Consider the following 22500-nt stretch of genomic DNA (forward strand, 5'->3'; position numbering starts at 1 on the left):
AAGGATATGGAAAATACAACTTCTACAGTGAAAATATAAAATGGTCAGAAATAAATGAAGAATTAAACAAAGATTGGGATAACATTTTCGTCAGTGATGATATAAGGGTAAATACGGAGATATTATATAAAATATTAGAGAAAATAGTGGATAAATATATACCGAAGAAGAAAAGTAAACATCAGTCATGCATACCAAGAGACAGAAGGATCGTGTTCCAGAAAATCAGAAAGTGGGGAAAAAGGTCTTGCAAAAGAATAAGATGCATGGAAAGTTATAGAACTAAAAAGTAAGATAGAAAATGCAGAACAAAAGATTATACAATCAAAGGAAAATGAAAAATGGGACTTCGAAGAAAAAACCCTAGTAAATATCAAGCAAAACCCCAAACTATTATACTCAGATGCAAAAAAGATGAATAAAAGAAGAATAGAAATAGGCCCTCTAAGAATTGAAGGGAGATTAACGAATGAAAAAAAGGAAATATGCAACATATTGGCAGAACGATATAAGAGAGAATTCACCCCTAGAATTGATAATGAAGATAACGATATAGAAGTAAGGGACGAAAATAGTGAATATCTAGCAGACATAGATATTAACGAAGCTGATATTGTGCAGGCTATTAATGAAATTAAAAATGGAGCTGCTGCAGGGCCTGATGGTGTCCCTGCTATTTTGTTAAAGAAAGTAGTTCAGTATATCGCAAAGCCACTTGAAATATTATTAAGATAAAGTGTAGATACAGGCAAGATTTATGATGAGCACAAATTAGCATATATTACCCCTACTTTCAAAAGTGGATCAAGACTAGAGGCAAGTAGTTAGTAGATAGGCCTGTGAGTCTAACATCACATATTATGAAAGTGTATGAAAGGGTAATGAAGAAAAATATGAAAAATAATTTGTTTAATATAGGACAACATGGTTTCGTACCCGGAAAAAGTACACAAACCCAACTGTTAGTCCACCGTGAGAACATATACAAAAATATGAAAAGCGGAAATGAAACAGATGTGGTTTATCTAGACTTTGCAAAAGCTTTTGACAAGGTAGACCATAATATATTAGTGAAGAAAATTAGAAAACATAATATAGTGGATAAAGAAGGAAGATGGTTAAAAGAATTTTAACACAACAGAAAACAGATAGTTATTGCAAACGATGAGAAATCGGATGAAGCTAAGGTAATATCCGGTGTGTCACAAGGTATGGTGTTAGCTACATTACTGTTTATTATGATTGCAGACATAGACAGCAATGTTGACTCGGCAGTGAGTAGATTCGCCAATGACACAAGAATAAGTAGAGAAATTACTTGTGATAAAGATAGGAACGCACTACAGAGAGGCCTTAACAAAGTATATGATTGGGCAGAGATAAATAGGATGGTATTTAACTCTGATAAATTTGAATCAATAAATTATGGAGACACAGAAGGAAAGCTATATGCATATAGGGGACCTAATAATGAGACAATCACAAATAAGGAAGCAGTTAAAGACCTTGGTGTGATGATGAATAGGAACGTGTTATGCAATGATCAAATAGCAATTCTATTGGCAAAATGTAAAGCAAAAATGGGAATGTTGTTACGGCACTTCAAAACAAGAAAAGCTGAACACATGATTATGCTTTATAAAACATATGTTCGTAGTCCACTTGAATATTGCAATATGATATGGTACCCACACTATCAAAAGGATATTGCACAAATAGAGAGTGTACAAAGGTCCTTTACAGCTAGAATAGAAGAAGTTAAGGACCTTGACTACTGGGAAAGACTACAATCCTTAAAATTATATAGTCAGGAAAGGAGAAGAGAACGCTACTTGATAATTGAGGCATGGAAACAGATAGAAGGAATTGCTGAAAACATCATGGAGCTAAAATATCAGAAAGAGCAAGCAGAGGTAGATTAATAGTGCCCAAAACTATACCAGGAAAAATAAGGAAAGCACACAGGACATTAATCCACTACGCACCAGCATCGATAATGCAGCATCTATTCAATGCGTTGCCAGCTCATCTGAGGAATATATCAGGAGTGAGCGTAGATGTGTTTAAGAATAAGCTTGACAAATATCTAAGCTGCATCCCAGACCATCCAAGATTGGAAGATGCAAAATATACCGGAAGGTATACTAGCAACTCTGGTAGACATTAGAGGTGCCTCACACTGAGGGACCTGGGGCAACCCGAACAAGATGTAAGGTCTGTAAGGTCTTTCTCTCAACTGCGTGATTGGTATTCCTAGATCTGCATGGGTTATTGAAACTACCCAAGTTCCCTTTTATACAGTATTTATTTGGTTTTGAGCAGATCCTAGTAAGTAAGTGGAGAGTTTGAGTTGTTCTTGTATTGTGAAAATTACTTTAAAAATTTGCAAAAGCCAATATCATTTCTATGCTTCACTCCTCACATCTTGCTGGATGATTTTTTGTAGCAGACAAGACAGTCATCCCTTTTATGTTTAGTTCCAGTTTGAAGTTAAAAATTCTTTGAATCAAGCCTTTTTCAGTGGACTCCATTTCCTCACGTATTTCCACATCTTATTGCATGTTTGAATTTGCAATTTAAAAGTGAAGTGCTTACCCTTCAATTTTCATTGCCAACCTAGTGCAAAAAACCAGTTTTTTTTCATTTCTTTGTTATATGAGACAGATATACAGATATAAATGCTGAAATATTTGATCCCTGTTCTCAATAGGGGAATCAAGTTGCTGTTTTAGTAGACAGATATGTTAGCTACTATTTGTCCATGTTAAACATAACTATTCCTATAGATGATTTCTAAATACTGTATCACCAAATTCCTTAGTGATGCATACATTAGTTATATGGAATTAAGAATTTGATAATGAAAATTTAAAATACACTAGATAAGAGGTTTATGGTAGGCTTCATTTCAAGTTGTGCTGAAGTAATTCTGGCTGGTCATTGAACTTGGAATACTCGGTTGACCAATGAATAATTGAAGAAACCCACATGATCCAAATCTTCATTATAGAGAATACAATAAGAAAGAGATTAATACTTCTTTTCCCTCAATAGTAAAAGACAAAGTTTGGAAGCAAAACCATTTAGATTTGTATGAATCATAATTTACCCAAGTGTGAAGTTGTAAAGAAAGTAGACTATATTAAGTGATATAAATCCTATTGAAAAATAAACCCACAAAATCACTGTATATAAAGTGTTTACTTATAAATATTTACATTTTATTTTACTCAACACTCAATTACTGACAACCTACACATCTCTTGAAAATGGGCCACAGATTGGGCCTGAAAGTACTCGAGTGTTGAGTAAAATAAAATGTAAGTAGTACTTAGAAGTAAACACGTTATACACAATGATTTTGTGGGTTTCTTTTTCAATTTTCAGAAGAAAACTGAAAGAAGTTTTTGTTTGGTTCGTAAATCCTATTTATATAAGAATTGTAAAGATAACATACAACGGTGTATACATCTTTGGTATATATACAACATTTAAGAAGCATAAGTGCTTGAAAACATTGCCATAAGTTGCTGATAATATTCTTGTCTAGTTTTAGCTCAAGATTTTTATTTTTATTTCATCCTTCCAGTACACTGGGAAACATATTTGTTTATGTTAGTGTTCAATATGAGATAAAACTGTTACAGTGGCACCTCCACCAGATAGACCTCAGATTAGCAGATTGTTACATAATGGATGTACCCTAGTCTGATAAAAGTATGTAATAGAAATATTTTGTATGTATCAGAGTAATCCTGTAAGTAAGCTAGGGTCATTGGACAGTGGACTAAACTAGTCTGTCCAATTGGATGACTGCTTGCATGTTCAAGAATAACTCAGTAAGTATGGCATCACATGGTGAATAAATGTAACCTTTGTTTCCAGGTTAAATAACCTACCGTGCCCCACTGCTTGTAATAAGTTATTCATATTTCTCTCTCTCTCTCTCTCTCTCTCTCTCTCTCTCTCTCTCTCTTTCATATATGTATATTGTATAAGTTTTTTGTAAGTTAGCTAACACATCTTGTAAGCATAAATAGGTGCAGGTATGTACATGTAATGTTGGAAGTATTCGCAGATCTTATTGAAACTGAATAATTAAATTATTTTATTTTAAATAGTTTCCAAATACCAGTTAGGATAGGCAATTAAGTAATTTATATTGAATTACTCTATACTGTCTGCTGTGAGTTGCCTCCAGGGTATCATATGGTTCCATGGTACTGTATCATGTTGGCCTTATGCCAGTCTTCAATACTTGATGGATTTCCTTAACGTACTGGAAGGGGCAGATTCCAGAATTGTTCATTAAAGTTGAGGTGCCACTGTGTATGTAATGTTTCATGGATAGCCAGCTTTTAATTCATGTGTTAGGAAGAGAAATTCACTTACACTTGCTCATTTTCACAACTTCGTTGTGGGAGGCTGATTGGTGGCGGTACCTCTGGCTGCAAAATGGCCAGTTAATGTAAGTTTAATTATTCCAGGCACACACATTCTTTTGTCTTCATTTTTGTGTACAACACGTCCATGCACACGTTTTACATTTTCAAAGGTTGTCTTGCACTGGTTGTCATTTGATGTATTTTTGAATGTTTTTGGTTTTCACTGTTCTATACTACTATATTTATGTATTTTCTTATCCAGATGTAACATATGAAAAAGAGAAGGAAAGTAAGTGGGTATAGGAGTTGGATTTTAATCCCTCTGTCCAGTATTTTGGCAAAACCTTACTTGGTTTGAATTTGTGATGCTTTTTTGACAGCTTTTAGTATGCCATACAGAGTGAGGTTTCAATTATTTGGGTTCTGTAGTGGCCATAAGGGTAATAAATAATGAAATGTTTATCCTGCTATTTTGGTTGTGTATTCTGTATTCTGCTATTTTTCTAATTTTAGTGTGCTCACTCTTGCTTGTAACAATACTACTTGACTGCATAATTTTGATTTTGTGATTGTTTTAAAAAATTAACAGACACCCCAGGAGAGGTGAGGATGCCATTCCTCTTGGGTAGCAAGAATGCTTTGGTGAACTGCATCACAGAAGAAAATTCATCAAATATTCAATAATGATATTAACAGAAATAATGACTTGTGCAATAATGCTACTGTCAAACTAAAAGAATTTTAACCAAATCATATTAATGGAGGTTTGCATGTTATTGAACACTAGTTCTTTTTTTTAAGTATTTCGTAAATTTGCCTTATGCTTTAAACTTTGAAGAGTCTTGTAGAAGATCAATCCATTTAGTTTTGTCATGATGTTGGATTTAACAATATTAAGATGGTTTTCATAACTAGCAATTTAACCAGTTATTACATATAACAGGTGTAGAGTGGCCTGTAAAGAAGTGTGTTTTTTAATTCCTTTGGACTGGACTCTCCTCGCTCTCTCTCTCTCTCTCTCTCTCTCCCTCTCCTCTTCTCTCTCTATCTCTCTCTCTCTCTCTCTCTCTCTCTCTCTCTCTCTCTCTCTCATATATACTGTTGTATTCACTACTGTCATTTTCATGATCCCCAGGGGCTAGAGATGTTGGCTGAAAGTTTCCAAGAAAATTGGCCTACAAGTATTTGTGCAGTTGACCACCAAGCATCTTTGTGTGCCTAACTTAGATTTTTTGTTCATCTCATTTGTGTTAGGTTTTAAGCATAATGAACTTTATATCTTATGCTACATGAATTCACAAAATCCTAATATGAAACATCAGGGTTAGCCTAACCTTGAATCTCATGTTTCTCTATTAGTATTGGTAGTATTGTATATTTTGTTTATAATAATTTAATTCCAAGGGTACATTTATTCCCATAATGACCTGTGTGTATTTTCATGATGAAAATAACAAAACAGAATAAGACTTCCAATATGAGAAACTAAATTGTTTATGCTTGTTGGTGATAATATCAAGAGATTTTTTTACAATTTTACTGTAAAGAGAAGATTACTGGTGTGTGTTGTTAAAGATAACTATTGTTACTTTTAGCTATTCAGAATTCTGTTTACTGGCACGAAAACCACTTGCTGCTAGTAACAAAGCCTGAGTTAGCCAATAGGCTGGGTGAATACCCAGTTCTTGGGATTATAAATTTTGTTGTGGATTTTCAAATACTAGGGGCTGGTAACCTTATCAATGAATTGACGAGATTGTGGCAGCAGTTGGAAGGTCTTTGAGCACATCAATAAGTTTGAATTTGTGTTCATCAAGTTTCTTCTTTCCCTCTATTGCCAAACATTGGAGCTGAATTTCTGGTTTCAGTTTCAAAAGGCAGGTTTTACCACTTCCTGTTAGGTTCATTTCTTCTCATTTTGCTCCCCCCTTTTCTTTTTCTTTTGGTCTGGGCAAGGTAAGGACATTAGATTGCCTATCCAACAGACCTCTCTGAAAAAAAAGAAGAGTCGATGACTTGTGACACATCCAGTTGATATCAACTGTCTGTTACTTTCGTTAAATCTCCTTCACTTGAATACTCTACCTTTTTCATTGAGTTTTATTTGGAGTAAAACATGTCATTTGCTAATAATTCATGATTGCCATTGTATTTGCTACTATCTTTGAAAGGCACTTCATGTATATTTTGAGGAGTACCAAGTAAGGATGCATGAATATCTTTAATATAGATTGATCTTGGGCCCAATCAAGTGTATGAGAATAAGAGAAATTTCATGACCAACATTATTATTTGTTTGTGCCAGGTTTTCTCATAGCTGACTTAGAGATTTTGGAAGTGATGAGTTCTCTCCACTTTCTCGTATAATGTTCTCTTTGTTTGAATTTTTGCCTTATCCAGAGCCATGGCTAAATAACCATTTACACCTAACTTCTCTGACAAATTAATACTCCTCTTGTAGTTACATGCCTGAACCATCTCAAACTTATTCTGACCTCTTGGGCTAAGGAGGAGGGTGTCCTTTACTAAGAGCATACAAAGAAAGTTAACTATGTTGAGGTTTCTTGTGAGCAGTGTTATGAATGCTTTACCCATGGTATTTTGTATTTTAGTTGTCGCAACTGTAAGATCCCTCGCAGATAGTATTAGTTCTCCTCAAGTAATGTGTATTATTTTGGTACAGTATCGTGATGGAACATACAACGCATATGTTTGTCAGGGAACATTATCACATGAGGATGTCTTGTATATGTACATAAACTGAAAAAATGTAGACACTTGTTCTCCCCAGAGAGAAACCAGTAGCCTACATGTGTTCAGAAATTCATTAGACATTTTCATAAATTTTTCAGTTTCTAGGCCATGAACCATTGTGTTGAATATTTTCATTTTCTATTCCCCTTGATATTGATTTCAGGCACATAATTAAAAAAGTTGAATGCTACACTTAGATGACTGGATTTTTTAGTATATCCTGTTTTAACTATCGGGTAATAAGGCATCAGTAAAACTATATTTTTATAACATTACAGAACAGTAATATACAAAAATGGCATTAAAAATTTTGCAGCTTCCATTCAGGTGAATTTGTTAAAGATTAGCTTGTAACCTGTATGATAGAAAATGTTGTAAATTTAATTTCATCTTTTCCTCTGTTGGGAAGTAAATTTAAGCTCTCTTTTTAGTATATGGGAAATAGTAGGTACTGTATATGTGGTTTTGCTTTTTTGTCCTTTTAACGAACCAGGTTTATCAATCCTTAGAACTTTTTTGTGGATAGTTAAGTAGATTTTCTTGCTATATTACATGTAAATAATTTTCATGTTTCATAACAGTGGATGATAAATGCAGCATGATGAATATAAGAATTAACTTTGACATAAGTAAATAAAATACTCATTTAAAACTTCTTGCTGTAACTCCACCAGCCCCAAAAGACTGGGCTTAATTGCTTGCTTCCTCACCTTATAGGTTTTCGTCGGGGTGCCACAGCGAGTCGGTACGTCGCCGATCAAACCTCGGCACCACAGCCTCCTAACATGCTTAATCCAGCTCAGGCAGCTCCTCCAACATCTTCATACCTCCCAGCTTCTGGGCCAAATCCAAGTAGTGTTCCTAATCCCCCACCTTCAGGTATGGGAGGAGCAGCACCCTTCTAACCATGGCTCTCCCCCATCCGGTCGGGCCTGTGTACGGGGATCCACTTCCAGCCAAGACTCCTGCAGCTCTTGATAACACCACTCCACGAGGATGGAATGATCCTCCACCAATCTCAGGGTCACGTAAGGTATGTGTGAAGTGCTTTTATTTCAACTAAACATTCTTTATTGGTCCAGCTGAAATACTGCTATCTTAAATGGTATACATACTGTTTAATGTACATAAATTTTTCATAGTTATTTTGAAAATATTGCTCAGGTTCATGTGAAATGGTCATAAGATTGTTGAAATTGGGGTCACATTTACATGAAGATTTAAAAAAAAATTAGAATGACTTAACCAGTCCTTTTCCTCTATATTTTTTTTTTTAGTTTTATAAGTCACATCACTTTAAAGAAAAAAACATTTATTAAGAAATGTGGTACTGAATAAATCTTTGTTCATGGAACATGCAGTGTCATGGTTATAGTAATTGGAAATGTTGATTATAAAGGATTAGTTTATCCAGAACTCTGAGCCTAACAGAGGCTCTTCTCAGGCTGGTTGGGATATTTCCTTAAATTGAAGTAAATTGACTGTATGTGAAAGTCTTGTTTTGGGGAATATTGAGCATTTTTAGGTAGTTCAGTACTTTAGGTTGTTTTGTATGTAACTGATGGGTAGGCACTTATTGATAATCTGTTTGCAGTCTTTATCCTATGGTCTCAAGGAAAAAATTGGGTAATAGCTGTTAGCTGGAGTTTTTAGAATAAAATGCTGAAAGTAATGAAAAAAGTTGTCTAGATTTGTTTCTTGAGTGTGTGAAATCTATGCTCATATCATAATTTGTTGAGTTTGGTGAAATCTTGTGAAATATACACCTTATCTCTTGTTTTAGACATTGAATTCCAATATGTTTTATATTTTTTTAAGAAAAACTATGGTCGTGTCCATGAGGATGAGGATTGTATTTTTCCTATTTTTTTATTTTTTTCCATCTGGCATGGAGTTGGAAAAGAAATAAGATTTGACAACAAGAAATAAGATTACATATTTAACAACAGACATTTAGTGTAAGGTTTTGATATAGGCTGTGTCCCTGGTATACTAAATATCTCGGCATCATTTTCATTGGACAAATGCTTTTTGAATGAAGGGCTAAGGAATGTCAGGTCTCTTGTAGTAAATTGATCCTAAATTTAAACTTGGTAGTAGTAAATAATCACTTTCTCTTGGGTAAGAGTATCTTCATTTGCTTGTTTCTTTGAATATAAGTTTACCATCACAATAGATCCTTTTTATAACTGAAATTGCTATTATCTTGTTTTGTATATAGCTTATACTACTATAATAAAACCACTTTTAAAAGGAAATTGATAATATTGGTTAAAAGTAGTACTAAAGCCTGTATGTACAATATTATGTATAGTTGAACTTAAAAAGGAAATTAGCTTGATTCATCTGTTTTTTATTGAAATGGCCAGAGCACAGTAATGCTCTCTGTAGGCTCCTGATTAAAACATTCCTTGTAGCTTGCTAGAAGTACATTTTCTGAAATAGAATAGCTTATACATACATAATTATATTCTAATGGGTATTTGTTCATACACGAAACAAACCTTCGGTCTTAACATTAGGATTTACTAGCGCCAAGCTGGAAAACCGGTAGAATTAAAATTACACTTGTGAGATCCAGGGACAATGGCATCTATACCAGGTCACGGGGCATGTATACCCAGAATGCCCACGGCTACCTGTGACCCATCAGTTATTTTCCTACCGCCTTTAAGATAAGACGTGTTACTGTCTATCTCATTTAAAGCCGGTTTTTCAGTTTGCCCGTTCTTTATCCTTTCATTTCATTTTTATTTTTCATTCCTTTTCCTTTCTTTCTCCAAGTGTGATCAGTGTGTGGTAAGAGTGTATACGTGGTATGATGGAGAATTTTGCCTCAACATCGGGATCGTCTACCGCTTCGAAGAGAGACAAAGGAAATGCCCAGGAGTCAGTGGCTTCCCTTGTTCTAGGTTCCTAACCTCGGTGTCGACGGATCCTCATCCAACGTGTAGTAGGTGCAGGGAAAACGTATGTACGGTTACTAATCCGTGTTCTGTTTGTCGCGGTTGGTCGGTGGAACAGTGGAAGAAGTTCTATGGGAAAAGCCAATACAAAAGAAAGGGGGTGACGCCATCTTTGGATGACCAAACCTTACCGGCTTCTTTTGTATCGGTAATAAACCAGGCTGCTCCATATGTTTCTCCACCTGCTTTTGATTTGTCTCATACCCCTTCGGTTTCTCCTAGCGGTTCTGTATCGGAAACGTCAGGAGGGGCCTTGGGTAATTTTATGAATAATTTGCACTCTCCTTTGTTCCCAGCAAGTAGAGGGGGAGATCCGCCATCTTTGTTCCAGGCTCCTGCTACGCAAGCGCATAGGTTAGATGGTACGTGGTCAGCGCTAGGCCTACCAGGCGTACCAACCTGGGATGGTCTGCTTGCGCATTATATGACGTCACGGTTCCAGCAGGGGCCGGCAGCGCTGAATGTTCCTCATCCCCCGGGCTTGCAATTTATGGGAATTAATGCCGCTGCTTCTCCATCCCACTCAGTATTTACAGCGATGCAGAACGTGGGAGGTAATTTGGCAGCAAACGTGCGGTTACCAGCAGAAACCTCTCAGTCTCTCCTACGAGAGCGATGACGTCACAACATACGTCACACTCTGAGATGGCAGGCGTGATGACGTCACAGACCGATTCTCGGCCTTTTTCGCTGCACCCAGACGCTAATACGCCTTCTGATCCGTCAATACAAACTGTAATGCAGAAGTTACAGGATATAGAGGAGAGAATGAATAAGAGAGACAAAAAGAAAAAGTGTGATTCGCCTTCTTCGTCTTCTTCCTCTAGTTCGGCGTCATCGCTAAGTCCGATAACGTCACGGCGAGCGCCAGTCAAGCGTTGGAGGAGGATTCGGGAGTTCCTAGCGGATCCTCGGGCCAAGAGGAGAAGAATCAATTCTTCCTCTCCTTCGGACGAAGACTGTCATTTCCAAGTCAGCAAGAAGGTCGGAAAATCAGTGGCTATTAAGCACAAGGTTGCCAGACGAAGCCGTTCGCAAGAGTCCGAACAAGCGAGAGAGGTGACGGCCGGCGAGCTAGCGGCCGAGGCGGAGTTTGCCAGTTCGGATCGCAAAAACTGCGATACCTCTGGTAAAATCGACGTTGGCGGCGAAAGGTGCAGCAGAGGATGGAATTCAGATCCCAAGTCCCCGTTTCGCCCCGTAAGGCCGTTCAAAAATAACGTACGAAGGACGATAAGGCTCCTATTAAAAGTACAAAAAATAGAGAGGTTGGCAACCTCGGCGGATACGTTCGTGGAAGGCAGTGTCCGTCTGGATAGAAGGCCGAGGCCTGGCTCGCCGACGCTCGAAAACGATGCCAATGCTAATAAAGACGAACTTACCTCTGTCTTAAGGGAGCCTTCATCTTGGAGATCTAGACGAGATTCTCGCTCTAGATCCGTGAGCAGAGAAAGAGTGAGACGTTCTCGTTCCCCTGCTGACTATCTGGGATCGAGCCAACAGCGGCCAGCAAAGATCAAAGAGGCGCCGCGGCCGTAGGGGCAGGCGGCCGTGGAATTCCGGGCCGTCTGTCAGAAGATAGAGGCGAGACAACATCTCTCGTGACGGAGAGTGGTACACTAGAGCCGGAGGAAGGAGAAAACCAAGAGTTTCTGGCCTCGTATGCAGAGGTTATTGATTTGATTCGTCAATTCAATAGCCTTTCGGAGAAGACAGAAACACCGGCCAGTATGCTTCCTCCTGGAATTGACATGGCGTTTGACTAAAGAGGGATACCAAGGTGTCGTATGAATTGCCTTGCTCGAGTCATGCGGAATCGGTCTTGCAACACGTAAACGCAAAGATTGCAGGGAGGGATAATTCCTTAAGATCTAATAGATCATTTAAATTTATTCCCCCTCCAATGATAAAGCAAAGGAAATATTATACGACACCGAAGGTCCCTTTGCTGTCTAGACAAATGAACCCTAATGTTGTAAGGTTAAGGCCTGGATTAACCTTGGATCAGGTTAAAATGGAGTGCCCTTCGATGACGTACCAAGAGGCTGCCACGTTAGAAGCAACAGCTTCTTCTGTCTTTCAGGCTGCGTCCTGGTTAGACCTTTGGTCAACAGCAGTGGCGAAAATTGCATCCTCGGAAGCAACAAGGAAAGTAGTAGATGAACCATTGTTCATTAGATTACTACAGTCAGGGTCCAAGGCGATTGCGTACCTGACAAACGTAAGTGCCAATGTTTGGGCAAATATCCTGCTGATGAGGAGAGATGCAGCATTGGCTAGACTAAGCCGCAAGGTGGATTTGGATTCCCTGTTAGCAATGAGGAATGGGGATATCTTGGAATCGCAACTACTGTTGCCAGAGGTCATACTGGAAGAAGCGATAGATAGAAGAAGGATGGACACTAACGATAGGTTGGTGCAACAGGCAGTTAGGAAAACCTCTAACAGTCAAACTATTCCTTTGGAGGGAAGACAACAGCAGATGTCTCGAAAGAAACCAGTGAGACATAGCATCCCTAATAGAGTCACAAGACCCTCTTCCCCAAAGAGGATACTCATCGGCCCTTTCGACAATAGAAACAACAGAGGAAGGGGCAATAGGGGAAGGGGGAGAGGCTCAAGAAGATAGGATGGGCGCCTCCCATCACTCGGCCACACCAGTGGGGGGTTGCCTGGCAAATCACTGGAAGGTGTGGCAGGAACTAGGGGCAGAGCAGTGGGTGGTGGATGTTCTCAGGATCGGGTATTTGATTCCGTTCGAGGTAACCCGCCCCTGACAGATCAACCATTACCCCACGTCACTTATGCCCACAGATCTCAGAAGGCCACTATTCTGCAGGACGAAGTGAAGAAGATATGGAAAAAGGAGCTGTGCAACAAGTATGCAGTCCGACAAAAGGCTTCTACAGCAGGATTTTCCTGGTACCCAAATCCAACGGGAGTGGAGGACAGTAATAGACCTGTCAACGCTGAATCTGTTTATAAGGAAAACCAGTTTCAAGATGGAACTCCGAAAACGGTTCTACAAGCAGTCAGAATCGGAGACTTTATGCTGACAGTCGATCTAAAGGACGCATACTTTCAGATACCAGTCCATCAGTCTTCAAGGAAATTTCTCCGCTTCAGTCTTGCAGGGAAAGCTTTCGAGTTCAAGGTCCTGTGCTTCGGATTGACAACGTCTCCTCAAGTTTTTACAAGAGTGTTCACCCTCGTGTCGGCATGGGCGCACGCTCAGGGGATCAGGCTGATAAGATATCTGGACGATTGGCTGGTGATAGCAAAGTCCAGGGAGAAATTACTCAGGGACAGGGCGACCCTCCTGCAGCTTTGTCACAGCCTAGGTATTGTGGTGAATCAGCAGAAGTCGCAGCTGGATCCAAGTCAACGTTTGGAATATCTGGGAATGGTGATAGACACAACACAGCCAAAGTATTCCCGACAGACCAAAGAGTACAGAAATGCAAACAAGTGGTGAATGCCTTTCTGGGAAAGCAGACACAGCCAGCAAGACAGTGGCAGGTGGTGCTGGGAATCCTAACCTCCCTGGAGAAGCTAGTACCACAAGGGAAGGCTACACCTTCGTCCCTACAATGGAGGATGAGGAGTTTTTGGTCACCAACAGTAGATCACCCGTCGAGCAAATTCCTTGTGCGGCAGAAGTGAGGAAAGACTTGCTGTGGTGGGTGGACGACGACAATCTGACAGTGGGTGTCCCCCTTCAACAATCCTCCCCAGACCTCTTGCTGTTCTCGGATGCATCACTAGGAGGCTGGGGAGCCCATATGGAGGAGTTGATGGTGTCAGCAAAATGGAGTTGCAAGGACAGAGAACTCCATATAAACGTGCTGGAGTTGAAAGCAGCTTTCCTGGCTCTACAAGAATTCAGGGAGAGAGTAAAGGGACACTCGGTGGTATTGATGTCAGACAACACCACAGTAGTAGCTTATATAAACAAGCAAGGAGGCCTAGTTTCTCGGCAGTTACATGTGATGACAGTTCAACTTCACCAGTGGGCTATAGAGAACCTGGTAGACATCAAGGCCAGGTATATTCCGGGAAAAAGAAACATAGTGGCCGACAAGTTGAGCCGCAGGGATCAGATTCTGGGAACGGAGTGGTCCCTACACCAACAGGTAGTGGACAGGATGCTCATGTTGTGGGAAGGACCGATCATAGACCTATTCGCAACCAGGTACAACAAAAAGTTGGAAGTGTATTGTTCAGTAGTCCCGGACGCAGAGCAGCAGCAGAAGATGCGCTACAACACCCCTGGGACAATCTGGACGTACGCATTTCCTCCATTTTGTCTAATCCGTCAGGTTCTGAAACAGGGTAATGCGGTCTCAGAACCTCAAGATGACCCTGGTAGCCCCGTTATGGCCGAAAGCAGAGTGGTTTCCAGACCTACTGGAACTCCTAGTAGATGTGCCAAGAGAGTTACCTCCATGGAGCAACCTTCTGTGTCAGCCTCACGTGGAGAGGTACCACCAGTCGTGAACGTCCCTATCGCTTCACGGGTGGAGACTGTCAAGTATCTCCTCCGAGAGCGAGGTTTTCGCAGAAAGCAGCAACTCAGATGGCAGGTAATATCAGAAAATCATCTGCGACAGTATACCAAGGGAAGTGGTCAGCATACTGTGATTGGTGTCGTAGGGGGAACGTGTCTCCACTCGGTACCACTATTCAGCAGTTAGCGGACTTTCTGATATATCTCAGAACAGAAAAACATATGTCTGTATCTGCAGTGAAGGGGTACAGGGCTGCTCTAGCCTCAGTCTTACGAATGAAAGGAGTGGACATATCGTCTTCATGGGAGTTGGCCATGCTGATGAGGAGCTTTGAACAGTCATGCCACCAAAGGAGCTAAAAACCCCAGATTGGGATCTGACCAAGGTACTGAGTAGTCTGACAAAACCCCCTTACGAACCACTAAGGCAGTCCACGGATAGGAGCCTGACCCTGAAGAGACAGTCTTCTTATTGCCCTGGCTTCAACCAAAGGGTGGGGAGCTACATGGCCTCTCATATCTCATAAAGCACTCGAGAGGTTGGAGATCAATGGTGTGTTTGAGTTGTCCCAGAATTCGTGGCAAAGACCCAAAATCCAACAATAGTGGACGGCAGATTCGACTCCTTTACCATACCTTCCTTGGCAGACTTTGTAGACAACGACAAAGCTGAAATGCTCCTGTGCCCCGTCAGGGCACTAAGGGAGTACTTAAAGAGAACAAGGCACCTCAGGCCGGGGTGCCAGAGGTTGTTCGTAAGTACAGGACGGAACAAGAAGGAAGTGTCCAAGAATACAATATCATTTTGGCTAAGGGAGACAATCAGAAATGCTTATACTGCAGAAGACAGAGGGTCAGATAGCCAGGTGGGAGCTAGAGCTCATGACATCAGGGGTGTGAGTGCTTCCCTAGCATTTAAGAAGAACATGTCTGTGGATAAAATTCTGAAAGCTGGCGTGTGGAAGCGCCAAACAACTTTCACCTCATTTTATTTGAAAGATGTTGCCCATAGATCCTTGGACACCTTTTCCTTGGGTCCAGTGGTGGCGGCCCAACAAGTGATATAGTTCATCCCAGTGCCCCTGGCGTCAGTTTGCGTCTAGTCTAAGATGAAGGTATGAAAGTAGAATGAATGGATGACTGGTCTTTTTTCTTTACTACTTTCTTCCTACTCCTTTAACTACGGGCAATATGAAGGAGAGTACCGTCATGTGCTGGAACGGACTAGATGCAGGTGAGATGGTCAGCCATACTGTGAAGCTATCTTAGCTGATGATATACTTTTCAGTAGCAACACACCCCTCTGGATAATAAGGAAAGAGGGGTGAAGGTCGATCCAGTCGCAAGGGACAAGAGTAAACAGTAGAATGGTATCTACACCCAGTGGGAGGAAACCAATAGATCCGCTTATATCTTTGGTCCTAGGTTCATTGTCCATTCTCTAGAATTTCCCTATATATCGGAAATGGATAAGGTGGCAAACTTCCAGTCAGTTGTAGAGACTTACCTCCCTCCAATAGTAAGTCTATCCTAATGTTAAGACCGAAGGTTTGTTTCGTGTATGAAACAAATACCAAATTTGTAACTAATTTGTATTTTTCATAACTAACAAACCTGAGGTCTTAACAGTTAAAGGCCCACCTCGAACCACCCCTCTAGGCAGTCTAAACTGGGTTTAGAAATATAACTGATGGGTCACAGGTAGCCGTAGGGCATTCTGGGTATACATGCCCCGTGACCTGGTATAGATGCCATTAGTCCCTGGATCTCACAAGTGTAATTTTTAATTCTACCGGTTTCCAGCTTGGCGCTAGTAAATCCTAATGTTAAGACCTCAGGTTTGTTAGTTATGAAAAAATACAAATTAGTTTACAAATTTGGTATTTTTAGGAAAAATTTAAAATGGGAATGTAGTGTATGGTGGTGGTGCAGGATTTTATGACTCCAGATATGTAGGTGGGTAGTTTTTTCATAAGTACAGTAAATTTTGAAATGCCTTATGATAATTTTTTATGGCATATTTGTTATTGTATGGAGGTCATGTGTTTGACAGTAATTAATAGAAACTGTATTCGGAATGATTGAAGCTGCCAACTTTCTTCTGTATTTTGAAGTACTCATATTTTGATTTTGATTGTTAATTGCTTATGTTTAATTTTGCTCTTGGGAGAAGTGGAGTATTACCTTTTGTCACTGCAGATTAAGCATGAAGTATGGAAACTTTGGGTTTTGTAAGTGCCAATGAAGAAATATGCATGTTTCACTACTGGATAAGTAGAAGAATGTCAGTTATCATATACAGCCCAAGCATAAACCCCCTTTTAATTTCTGTAAGGAATACTTCAGCTCTCAGTGACCAAAATAGTGAAATTGGAAGTATTGAGTGAATGTTGAAAGATAATTGGTGATATTTGTCACTGATAAACTGGCAAACAATAGATAATTTTGGTATACTGTAGACAGTAACAACAACTGAACAATAATTAGTAAATGTGGAATTCCATGTTTTTTTTTTTCTCACTGAATGGTTGAAGTTGCCTTACATGCGATATGTATGAAACAGTTTGTAAGTTCGGAAAAAGCTAAGAGTAGATCAAGAAGAGAGGCTATTGTTGGTTATAAACTTGTTAGTCCGGACATTACATAAGCAGTGAGATTACTTTCCCTACCTTTCCCGGACAGATAAGAGACCTGTAGTATTAGGAATATTTGGGGTGTGAATAGAGGCACAAATATGAAGGGATTGAGATGAAACTTTAGTACATGGTAGTGAGTTTAAAGAACCTTTTAGGGATAGTAGCGTATGATGAAACGTGCCCCAGAAATTATTATAAAAATGAGTATACTTGATCCTTATACTTACTGGTATATTCAGATTACCAGTTTATTCCTGGATTTCTTCAATATTCTTGTTAACATGAAGCTGCTTATTCCTAATTATATCTGATATAGCATTGTAAGCTAGAGAACTAGGCAACATTGCTATAGTAGATATGTATTTGGTCATAGAATACTGTCCTTTATACTGTTATTCTAATATTAGTAATTTGTATAGTATAATTTTCATAAGGCCATTGTCCTTTATGGTTGATTTCAGTTACTGCAAAAAATTACCCTACTTTAGAACCTGGTATCTCTCTCTAACCAGTGCAATTTAACTGTTTAATTTGTTAACTACCTTAAATGGCTGTATTATGTAATTGAATGTAACAAAAGATGGGCTTAAATCTGTAGAGTTGATACCCTAGTCCTCATGATGCCTCTGTAGCTTGTGATATGAGGAGTAATGCTTGATTTTATGAAATACCAGGATTTCGATGGTGATATTAGGCTTGGTGGAGGCCATTCGGGTGACAAGAGGTTGCTGAAACTAAAACAGGTTGGTTTACCTATTGGGCAGCATGAGGCATGCAAGCTTTTTGCAAAGGGCCATGCTATCTGCCATCACCAACTGCTCTTGAGACTGTGTGTTTGGGTTTGTGGGAGGCTTAATTTTTTTTCAAAATACTTCATAACTCTATATAATTATGAAAAGCCTTGTCACAGTATAATTTCTCTGACAGTCTTAAGCACTACACACTGAAGTTCCTTGTTTGTCTTTCACTAGAATTGTCTCCTAAATTAAGACTGTTGCTTTTTCTTGGGAAGGGTTACTGCTACTGAAGAGCTAACACTTGTGGTTCAACATATGTAGTTTATTGACATTAAATATATTACAAGAGAATGGTACAAACAAAAATCTCTTTACAGCATGACTTTTAGCAGTCTGAATGCCAGATTTAAATGAACCTGACTTTGATATTCAAGGGAGAAGCACAACCTGTGAAGGATATCAGTTATTTCATAGCATCACCAAGGACATTAACATGCTTGGTACTCAACACTGAAGCCATTTAGTTTTTTGTAATTTCTGAAATGAGATTGAACTTCGCATGTAGTATTTTTAGTTATAATAAAAATTAGTCCAGTATGTTTTGTTATTCAGTTTGAAATAACTAATCTTGCCAAGATAGTTGAGGTATCACTGGGGTGCTTTGTATTTGCTTTTTAGTGAACTTTATAGCAGCTTTTGTGCTGGAAGGACAAGCAGTCTTTATTCACTGTTGTAACTAACAGTATTGAATGTAGAAATTGATTTACTGAATTAATTTAGATAGAGTAATGTTGATTGTAGACAGTTGTTATAAAAGAGAATTTAGAAATAAATTTTAAGGACTTAAGATGAGTGGGTGTGATGTTGCCAGTGTTTGGTTTTAGCATTCAGTTCTCTTATGAGACCAAATTCTTTTATGTATACTATTTATTCCATTGATAAAGAATTGTATATGCCTTGAGAGTCACATAGAATTGAATGTTGCTGTTCTTCATGGTCTTGAGCTTTCAGTTGTACAAAAGAGCTCCTTATCACACTGTGGTGGTATAACACCAAAGGTTCTTGGAGAATCCCTTTGGCCCAGCTGTATTTTTTCTGCCTTTCCACACCATGATTAACCCCACCTACCTTCAATTTTCATAGTTCATTGAGAAGAAAGCCTTTATGGAGAGCCTTATAAAAGCATGATATATATTAAGATTTGAACCTGTTTTGTAAAATCTCTTTATTTTGATAATTATATTGGTTATAGCAGTAAGTGGGTAACCCAGAGGATTACATCAAATCCCATCTAAGGCATGTAAAATTATTAATACTGGGTGTGCGTAAAGATTTTGGTATGGTGCTGTCTTTCTTGTGTTTGTACAGTTTTTTTTAGTACAGTAAAATCATTGAACCTATGGAAAACCCCCCATATCTAATTTAGTCCCCTTAGGATATGGGTAGGCATTATGCTAATGAATCAGTCTTCAGCAAGAGTGCTCAACAGAGAACCTTATCAATTTACAGAGTACATACTGCATTTGATAACCACTCATATATCTTTAGAGACCTCTTTTTTTTGTCTGCTATTTAGCTTTTTATTTTGTAGGTGGGTGTTAATTCTTTCAAGCCCAGACATATCTTGAATGATTGTAACTTTGGTTAATTGTAGGCTCCTTGTATGATGATGGTACAGTGTCAAAGGGTTTCTCTGTATTCCGGGTAATGTTTGGAAGCTTTTCGTATACAGTATTCTTAGTTGTATCCTGTGTTGGAAGTTTTGTTAGCTTTGGATCAAAAGTTTATCTGTTTGAAAATGTTTACATAAATTATAATATTCTCTATATCCTTTTGGTCATTTCTAAATGCAAATTTCAGATTCTTGTATAGCCTATGTTTGTTTATTGCTATTTGTCCTTGTTTATTCTGCAAACACTTACCAGATTTCAGTTGCCAATGGAACACTGAAATAAGAGGCTTTGGAAGGCAGCCAAAAAGGACATCTATCAGAGATAGTCAAAATCATAATCTGTAACAGGCTTTCCTAAAAGGTATAGATCTAGGGACACTGCAGAAGGGATAAATAGCTTTCAGCAATGATGGAACAAAAATGTCACATTGATCTGCGCAGATTTAGGGAGCCTTATGATTGATATCTAAAATTTCAGGAAACCTTTACCAATGAATATTTTTAGTGTTCTAAAAAATTATCAAATATAATTGATGTCTGATGTTGCTATTGCAAGTAGGGAACCTTAAAAGAGTATAAATGTGATTCATAGGTCTCATTGAGTTAATGAATGAGTATTAATGACTCTTTAAATGAATTGAAATGGAAGAATGGGTGCCAATATTTGCTAAACTAATCAGAGTAAATAGTATTAGTGTTGCTGAAATTTAGCCTCATGCCTCATTACTATATGTAGCACTTCTGATCCTTTCTGATGGTCACTAAAGCTTATTAAATGGAAATGTAGGTGCTTCTTCTGTAAGGTCTTGAAAAATGTTAAGTGATTGATGATGATGTACTCTGCCAGAGTTAAGATGTTACGTTCTTTTTGAAGGCCACTTGATGGCACAAAACTTTCTTTACCCTGCAGGATATAATGAATAACACAGTAGTACCTGGGTTTGAGACTTATTTTGTAAAGTTTGTATGTTAGATGCAATATTTTTTTTATAAACTGTTCATAAATTTTGCTTTAGTTGTAGCTTCTATAGAATTGGGTATAACTTTTTATGGTTTGAGTTACATCCATTCATAATTCATCAGTAATTACTGAATCCTTTTCAACACTTATTGAATCATAATTAGGAGATCAGGCCATGGTTTTCAAAGTTTTTGAGAATGATACAGAAGCTTATTGGATTAGAATTTAAATTACAGTCCATATTAACATAACAAAATGGCAAGGTTTTACCAGAAGAAAGTTTTTACTTTCAGTGATCTTTGTACTGGAAAATGTAATATAGAAAGGTTATTATTTATTTGTTGATTTTTGAAAGGCCAGAATGTTTTAACATAGACCTTTTCATGATAGCAGTTAAAAATTGCATTTACTGGGCTTAGAAGATTATTAATTGTTATTAATAAGTATGAAATTAAATTTATTCTTAAAATGAGAAATTTTCTAAGACAATTTGTATTTTTCATAGCTACAAACCTGAGGTCTTAACAATAGGATCATTTCTAGCGCCTAGCTGGATCCGGTTAAAAAACAGATGAAAGTAAGGAATCCTGTGATATCTGGCAACACATGCGTAGATCGGGTGAAGAGTGGTTAGACTCATACTTGGAGGGAGGTACAAGACATCCTAAACCAGCCGGGGGCCTACCCACCAGTTCAGCTTCCAGAAGAAATGACTTCTGGAGAGGGACTGAAGCCCATTGAGTAGCTAGATAAATTGATATCTAACGACTCAGACCCTGAGTGACGTACAATGATATATGGGAGAATCATTGTATAGGGAACCAAAAAGAGAAACTTTGACTGTCCAATAGCAAACCAATACACCAGGGTTTGTACTACTCCCAACTCCTTGCCAAGGAGTGGAGCATATGCTACCGAATAGAGGGTTTGATATTTGTATATTAAGCGACCACACTATCAGTATGACTACCTTACTCATCTGTATCAGACCAGTCCAGCGAATGACATGTCTATTCCTTAAACCGCCCGAAGGAAGAAGGAAAGTTACAAGAGAAAGAAGGAGACCATCCAACTCTCATTCTCTCATCCAAACAATCATCTTAGGTAAGATATAAAAGTGCCCTGTTAAGGGCAACTATGAGTTACACAACCTGTTGGGCAGCCACCACAGGACCAAGGGAAAACGTGGCCGCAGATCTGTGAGCAACATCCTTAAGATAGAAAGAGGTGAACATGGACTGGCATAACCAAGTACCAGCGCTCAGCACTCTATTTATAGCCAAGTTCTTTTTCAAAGCCAGAGAGGGACCAATACCCCTTAACGTCATGCGCTCTAGCCTGCACAGGCGTGGTGGTGGAATCATCAAGAGTCAAGTATGCCTGTCTAATGGCTTCCTGTATCCAAAAAGAGATGGTATTCTTAGACACCTCTTTCTTCATACCACCTGTGCTAACAAAAAGTCTGCGGCAGCCTGGTCTAAGGTGCCAAGTCCTTTTAATATAGCAATGCAGGGCCCAGACAGGGCACAACAATAGCTCTTGAGCATCACCACCCACAAAGTCATTAAGTGATGGAATGGAAAACGAAGTGAATCTGTCATCGTGCACAGAGGGATTTTGGGTCTTGGCCACAAATTCCGGGACAAATTCAAAGGACACCAACCCCCAACCCCTGGTGTGCTTCACATCATAGCTTAGACCGTGGAGCTCTCCAACCCTCTTGGAAGATGCCAAGACCAGAAGGAAATCTGTCTTGAGCGTCAAGTTCCTGTTAGATGAGTGACGCAGTGGCTCATATGGACTCTTAGTGAAGCTCTTGAGAACCAAGGAAACATCCCACGTCAGAGGCTCGAGCTCTGTAGGAGAACTCAACTGCTCAAAC

At 38.9% G+C, this 22500-nt stretch overlaps 1 protein-coding gene across 1 annotated transcript in view; it reads left to right on the plus strand.

Moving 5' to 3' along the window:
* Nucleotides 1-22500, plus strand: part of LOC135197283 (protein transport protein Sec31A-like) — a 178742-nt gene that overhangs the window by 139746 nt on the left and 16496 nt on the right. Inside the window, 4 exon segments of the mRNA XM_064224415.1 lie at nucleotides 4648-4674; nucleotides 7857-8059; nucleotides 8062-8172; nucleotides 17923-17991. Coding sequence (XP_064080485.1) covers nucleotides 4648-4674; nucleotides 7857-8059; nucleotides 8062-8172; nucleotides 17923-17991 — 410 coding nt within the window.

This window comes from Macrobrachium nipponense, chromosome 23 (genome assembly GCF_015104395.2).
Source record: "Macrobrachium nipponense isolate FS-2020 chromosome 23, ASM1510439v2, whole genome shotgun sequence".
NCBI lineage: Eukaryota > Metazoa > Arthropoda > Malacostraca > Decapoda > Palaemonidae > Macrobrachium > Macrobrachium nipponense.